Source organism: Anopheles gambiae, chromosome 2 (assembly GCF_943734735.2).
Source record: "Anopheles gambiae chromosome 2, idAnoGambNW_F1_1, whole genome shotgun sequence".
NCBI lineage: Eukaryota > Metazoa > Arthropoda > Insecta > Diptera > Culicidae > Anopheles > Anopheles gambiae.
Genome location: NC_064601.1, coordinates 99,372,109 through 99,378,842, shown reverse-complemented (window position 1 = coordinate 99,378,842; position 6,734 = coordinate 99,372,109). Strand labels below are relative to the sequence as shown.

Here is a 6,734-nt window from a genome sequence, read left to right as displayed (position 1 = left end):
TCACGCGGCCTAGAAGAATGCTGTCAGTTGCCGGGTTCTAATTTCAAAAATATCGGTAGAGCCGTAGGTGAAAATTAATTTCATTTTATACTTTCTACTAAATACAAGAGATATTATAGCAGTTTAGGATAGCATAGATGTTTTGTTCGTTTTATTTTCACTGTACACAGCACATTCAATTTTCCTAATTTAACTCGATTTCAATCGAAAATTATAAACGGATCAAATTATACACAATTCTCATCTAACTTTTCCTTCTTCCGCCAACTCGGACTCGAGGCTTGATGGGCATTATTTGATGGTAGGGTAAGGGTTTTTAAAAATAGTCAACAATAGTGTTTCGTCTCCCGCAGCTGTTCCGCCTTCAAAATTACCGGTATTCGTCCTACTAAGCTAATTTACTATTTCTCTTCCCCCTCCGGTTTGGTCGGTTTTTTGCTGCCAATGTTGTACAGCCGGTTCTGTGTGTCCCACAGCTTCGTGTAGAGGCCGCCGCTCCGGAGCAGCTGATCGTGCGTACCGCGCTGACCGACGCGCCCATTCTCCAGCACCAGTATCTCGTCCGCGTCCATCACGGTGGACAGACGGTGAGCAATGCAGATGCTGGTACGATTGTCTGTCGCTCTTGCCAGCGCTTGCAGGATGTTCTAAAACCAAAAATTCACCAAAAATACACAAATTACCCTTATGTTCCATTATCTCTCCCTGTTAAACTCACCTGTTCGGTGATTGAATCCAAGCTGCTGGTAGCCTCGTCAAAGATCAGAATCGGTGAGTTCTTCAGGATGGCGCGCGCAATCGCTACCCGTTGCTTTTCTCCCCCGGACAGCTTCAGGCCCCGTTCGCCGACCTGCGTCTCGTACTGCTTCGGCCACTGCAGGATCGAATCGTGCAGGTCCGCCATACGCGCAGCATTTTCCAGCTCCGTCTGCGACTTTGACAGATCGCCGTAGTGGATGTTGTGCCGGATCGTGTCGTGAAACAGGACGGAATCCTGCGGCACCACCGCAATCGCTTTCCGCAGGCTCTGCAAATCCACCTCCCGTATGTTCTGCCCATTGATCAGAATCTGGCCCGTGCTCGGTTCGAAAAAGCGGAACAGCAGTCGTACCATCGACGACTTGCCCGACCCGGATCCACCCACGATCGCTATCTTCTTCCCAGCCGGGATGGTAAAGGAAAGGTCCTTAAAAATTTCGTTGCTCTGCGCGTACCGGAAGCCCACGTTGCGGAACTCGATCGAGGCCGTCTCGCGCCGCACATCGAGCGGTGGCGCATTCGCCCGGCTCTGGATGGCGCTCTGCACGCCCATCAGCGTGAACATGGTGCGCATGTCGAGCAGGGCCTGCCGTACCTCGCGATAAACGCTCCCGAGGAACCCGAGCGGGATGGACAGCTGAAATAGCAGCCCGTTCACCATCACCAGATCGCCCACCGTCATGCGGCCCTGGGCGATTTCGTTCGCCGCCATCACCATAATCGTGCTGAGCGCCACGCTGAAGATGGCATTCTGGCCAAAGTTCAGCAGGGCCAGGCTGGTGCTCGTCTTAAGGCTCGCATCCTCGTACTTCTTCAGCACCTGATCGTACCGGTTCGCTTCGTACTGTTCGTTGTTGAAGTACTTTACCGTTTCGTAGTTGATCAGCGAATCGACCGCCTTATTGCCCGCCTCGTTCTCCGCCTGGTTCATGTAGATGCGGAACTTGGTGCGCCACTGGGTCACCGCGAGCGTGTACGCACTGTACACGCCGACACAGCCCATCGACAGGGCAGCGTAGGCCATGCCACACTTCATACCGAGGATGCTCGACACGAGCGCCAGCTCGAACATGGTCGGCACGACGTTGAACACCATCGCCGTCAGCACAAAGTTAATGCCACGCGATCCGCGGTCTATTGTCTGTGTGGAAGAAGTTTACTATAGAGCATTTTCTGTCATTACATGCCCTTTTGATCGAAAAATACCTTAGAAAGTGCACCCGTTTGTTTGCTGAGATGAAACTGTAGATCGAGATTATGCAGATGCAGGAACACATTGGTGGCAATTTTACGGATCGAGTGCTGTGCCACGCGGGCAAACACGGCGTTCCGAAGCTCGTTGAAACCGGCTGCACCGGCGCGGGCAATGCCATCTGCAAGAAAGCATCCATTAAACGTCTGAAATCGCTTTGGTTTCATTCTTTGTTCTTACATCCTAACAGCACGGAAATGGTTAACGCGGACGCCGCCTGTGGTACCGTGTCCATGCTCAGCACGTTCAAATTATCAACTCCCATTTTGAACAGGAACGGGACGCACACATTCAGCACCTTTGCGCCGCCCAGTAGACCCAGGGAAATTAGGACCCTTAAAAGAACACAAAATGGCGATTATTTAAAGAAAAAAACCGGTTACGAAAATTGCTTCATTTTCCCGTCCCATGCACTTACCGCTTCCGCACCATCGCATCGTCCTTGGGCCAGATGTAGGTCGCCATCGCTTTGATCATATCCGTCGCGGTAATCTCCGGCCCATCGTACGTCCCGATCGATTCGCCCGAGGCCGGATGGTGCCCTAGATGGAAACAATGACGAATGGGTGGTGGTTGTTTCGTGAATGGAGCTTGCAGTGAGGGTTGAGTTGCAGGGAGAAGGATGGACGACCCGTTCGATGTAATGGCGGATGTTGGTTTCGCTAGCGGTGGCCCCCTGAGCATTGACGATGAGAAGGAGGAAGGATGCAATCGGTTCGTCATGCTACTATCGCCACTTCGGCGGTAGTACCGTTCTTGCTGTGCTTGCGGTCGTTGTCGTGTCGCACTATGGGACGAATCGGTGGTTCGGATTTCCCATGGCGCTAAAGGTAGGTTTCGGTTCCGTTCGTAGCGATTCGTTATGTTCAAATTCCATTTTTTTTACAGTCGCCCGTATTCACAAACGACAAAATATTCATCGATTTCAACGGTTATTGTGGAGAGACAGGAGAAAAGGGAAAGAGAAAGAAAGAGAAATACCAGAAAATAACGTCACCCCCGGTGTAGCAGACTGCATTCGGTATAAAGCAAACAGAAAAAAAAAACAAACAAACAAATAGGGATATGTTACCAACCGATGATATTCAGAGAAAAGGTCTGTACAGAAACAATTTTGAATGTTTGTGCATTAAATATATCCTTGTTGTAATCAATGGCCCGTACACCATTTACAATGTGTGCACGAATGGCAAAACGGAAACAACTTGGTGCCAGGAGATGCCAAAATATTGGTAAAGTGAACGGAATATGAACAAAAACCGATAAGCAAAACACAAGCAGCAACACACAGCTTAACAAACACGCCTTATTTACGCGCAAGCCTTGGAGTTATTCATGAGATGAGATTTTTTTGTCACTTGGGTTAGTAATTTCAGACTGCTTTTCGTCGTATGGAAAAAATGCAGTTACGTTTATGATATGCTGTGCAATGTTTAATTTATTTGTGCAAAAATGAAAAACAAAATGTCTCATGCCGTTTTTTCTAGTGATGGGGAAAATAAAGTTTTGGTAGGATTCGATTCCGGCCAGCTCCAAAGTTTTCTGAAATCGATTCCGGAAAGTAGGTCCGGAATCAGTTTCCGGAATCGTTTCTGGAATTGGTACCGGAATTAGCTCCGCAATCGGAATCGGCTCTGGAATTTGCTCCGGAACCGGTTCCAGAATCAGAATTGGTTCCGAAATTAGAATCTGTTTCGAAACGGAGTCGGTATCGGAATCTCAATAAGAATAGGCGTTAAGGTCCAATGATGCTAGGTATTGATAGCCGCAAAGAATCAAATTTTACTTGTAAACGATCTATTTTCATGGACATTCCCGGAGTCATATCGCTTCCGAAACTTCTTATTTCAATTCAAGAACTTATTCTCATTCCGAAGCTAATTCCAATTCTGGAGTCAATGCTGCTTTCGTTACCGGAGCAAATTACGTTTCCCAGATCGATGCCCCAGTCCGATCCGATTCTGATTTCGAAGCCGATTTCAAAGCCGATTTCGATCCCGGAATCAGTTCCGGAGCCGACTCCGGCCCCAGAGTCAACTCCGGAATTGGGTCCGGAGTCAACTCTGGAATCGGGTCCGAAGTCAATGCCAGAATCGGCTCCGTAATTGGCTCTGGAATCGACTCCTGAATCGGAATCGGCTCCGGAATTGATACCGAACATGGAATCGGAATCGGGTAGGCCCGATTCCGAGCTCCCATCACTAGTTCTTTCACAACTCTCTTACCTTTCCGCTTCTTTTGAAAGATGTTCAGCAGAGCGTTCTCGGTCGCTTGCTGATTCTTCTCCGGCAGCGCTCCCTGGGTGGCATAGCTTCGCCGCTGCCCCCATGGTTCCGAGTGTTTCCTTTTCCGGTTATCATGGTACCAGTTCGCGACGGCTACCGCACTTACATGCAGTTGCTGAAGGAGCGTAGAGCAGGAAATAAAACATACAGCAAAATTAATGTTAAATGAAACCATTGCCAAACATTGGTTTGTGTGTGTGAGTGGGGCATTTTAAAAGCTGTTTTTGATTTTATTCAAAAAGACTTCACACTCGCGACGGTACTCTCGGTAAGCGGTTCCGGCCGTGCTTAGGCCCGCCAGCTTGTTAAGCCCCTCGATGCTTTGCCTGCATTCTAGCAGCAAAAAGTCCACCAACCGCAGTGCAATCGCTCGGATCGGTTCGAGCGGTGGCGTGGCGGCGAACGCTACCGCCTTCATGTGGTGAATGTTTCGCTCCACGAACAGCACCGTCAGACAGACGGCCAGATTGTGGCTGAGCAGATCGTCCCCGACGAAGAACAGCTGCTCATCGAGCCGGTGGTCTGCGAGAAAGCGATACTTTTCCCGCGGCAAACGCAAACAGCGCAGCTCCGGATCGTGTTTCATAAACGCATTGATCGTGCCGATGGTAAGCTCCACAAAGTCGTCCGGATTCGACGGGATGGAAAAGCCGTACTCGAGCAGCAGCTTGGTGTTGTTGTGCGTACCGTAGCTGATGAAGATTTGCTCACCGGCCCGGTACGCAGTGTCGGTGTGTAGGTTGTAGTACAGCTCCAGTGGTCGTTCCTTTAGCAAGCAGTCGCGTATTTGGGACGTAGAGAGTGATAATCCGTTGACGGTTTTGGCGCCACAACGATGGTTGAAAAAGTCCAAAAACGGAGCCAGCGCCATGGACGGCTCGTCGGCAAGGAAGTCTTCAAACAGTGAGCCGGATGGTAGGAAGCTGTTGATCATTTTGACCGCCATCGGGTCTAGGAAAACGCTGCGCGTGTTAACGACGAAGTATGCCCATTTAAACCTCTCCAGCTCGACCGTATCCTTCCATTCGTCCCGGAGGACGGAATTGATTCGCTCCAAACCGCTTTTAATGAGCCCGTTCTGCTCTACCATTCTTTGCAGCAGCACCTCGGACAGATAGACCAGCTCCTGCTTGGTACAGAAGTATGGATTCGAGAATGTCTGCGGCAGCGATTGAAGGTAAGCATCGAAGTGGGCCGATTTCGTCACGCACAGGTAAAACGCAAGCAGCGCCTGAAAGGGAAGCTTCTCCAGCGACTGTGCTCGCTCCTGGACGGCCGACTCGTCGAACAGGCTGCGGAAGTGTTCATCGCGCTCCAGCACGTTCAGGCCGATCAGGGCCTCAAAGGGTAGCGCTATTAGACAGTCTGCCTCGGCGAGCGGTTTGCGTGAGTACAATCCTTTGCCGGTGCACGCAAACCGGCCAATCCTGAGGCCCGTTTCATTCCTCCAGCCCAATCCTTTCAGCCAGCGGAAGAGTGAAACGTGTTCCACACACTCGGATGGATATTTTGCGCCTTTTGTTCGTTTTGCCTCCCTGCGTATCGAGGTCATTCCGTCAGCTGTCATTGCGCGTCGGGATTATGTAAGCCAGCCAGGCAGGCTTGTTTGGATTGCCTTCAAAACACGCACGTAATATCCCTTGACCTTGGCCTTGTTGCGGATGGGGTGGGTTCTGTGGCCCACCTTTCCTTTGTGATAACAGGTGCTTCGTGCGGGACTTTTCGGGCTCCCGATCTCGATAATCTCCACCCCTCGCGGATACGTGCGGTGGGCAAGCGGAGGAAAGAGAGCGAAAAGATGATTCACGGCTGAAATTGAACACACAGATCTGCTATCAGTCAATACGTGAGCGAGTGGGGGGGATTTCTTTTTGTGGGAATGCAAACAACGGGGGAAGCATGGAAAGCAATTCGCTCGCTCCCATGTGGCCCATGTTGGCAAAGCATCTCTTCGCTCTCCACCTTCCGCCGCACGTCACACGCACCAAACCGCACACAATCCGCGGAGCACTTTCGTGATTTAGTTACGCACTTCGCGAGAGCACCGCCGCCGGTGGTTCCTTTGAACGCGTGTTTGTGTGTGTACAATCGAAGCGTGCAATCGAGCGCGTTAAAACTAAGATGCACTTACCCGAGACTGTAGCCGGCAGTGAGTTTCGCTCAGCGGGTGATGATTTTTAAACGAAAGTCGTACACCTTCGAGAAGATTGCGATTCAATTGCGGAGCTTGTTTTGATACGACGTGCAGCAGCGCGGCCATTTTTCAGCTGACAGCAGCAGCAGCAGCCGCATTGACAGTTTGTTTTGAAAGCGAACGCGCTCGAGCGAACTGTTTTGACAGAAAAACGATAAGTGTGCAGGCAGGCGGTGGAAAAATACGGCCGAAAAATGTCTGGTTTTTCAAGTGGTTTATTATTCTGGAAAGATTTTCATCATTC

At 50.4% G+C, this 6,734-nt stretch overlaps 2 protein-coding genes across 3 annotated transcripts; both read right to left on the bottom strand.

The window, feature by feature from the left end:
- Positions 1-122: 122 nt before the first annotated feature.
- LOC1276974 (iron-sulfur clusters transporter ABCB7, mitochondrial) lies at positions 123-6,603 on the bottom strand. 2 transcript variants are annotated; one of them, XM_001688802.2, is made up of 7 exons: positions 6,428-6,603; positions 4,237-4,411; positions 2,430-2,553; positions 2,192-2,346; positions 1,966-2,132; positions 719-1,900; positions 123-647 (listed from the first exon to the last, which is right to left on the bottom strand). In XM_001688802.2, the coding sequence occupies exons 1-7, from the start codon at positions 6,554-6,556 to the stop codon at positions 402-404; spliced, it is 2,178 nt and encodes a 725-aa protein (XP_001688854.1). In that variant the 5' UTR covers positions 6,557-6,603; the 3' UTR covers positions 123-401. The 2 variants fall into 2 exon arrangements, with proteins under 2 accessions (XP_001688854.1, XP_001688853.1); XM_001688801.2 differs by having other exon boundaries at positions 2,430-2,835; positions 6,428-6,592.
- Positions 4,485-6,105, bottom strand: LOC11175629 (SET domain-containing protein 4). Its single transcript, XM_003435684.2, has one exon. The coding sequence runs from the start codon at positions 5,861-5,863 to the stop codon at positions 4,508-4,510; it is 1,356 nt and encodes a 451-aa protein (XP_003435732.1). The 5' UTR covers positions 5,864-6,105; the 3' UTR covers positions 4,485-4,507.
- Positions 6,604-6,734: the final 131 nt, after the last annotated feature.

Bases quoted from the DNA above. Each gene is read 5' to 3' on its own strand.
- LOC11175629 (XM_003435684.2), bottom strand. From the start codon at position 5,863: ATGACAGCTGACGGAATGACCTCGATACGCAGGGAGGCAAAACGAACA.
- LOC1276974 (XM_001688801.2), bottom strand. From the start codon at position 6,556: ATGGCCGCGCTGCTGCACGTCGTATCAAAACAAGCTCCGCAATTGAAT. The intron at 4,412-6,427 runs GTAAGTGCATCT...ACGCTCCTTCAG, and splicing joins ACTGCCGGCTACAGTCTCGG to CAACTGCATGTAAGTGCGGT. The intron at 2,133-2,191 runs GTAAGAACAAAG...GCTTTCTTGCAG, and splicing joins CATTTCCGTGCTGTTAGGAT to ATGGCATTGCCCGCGCCGGT.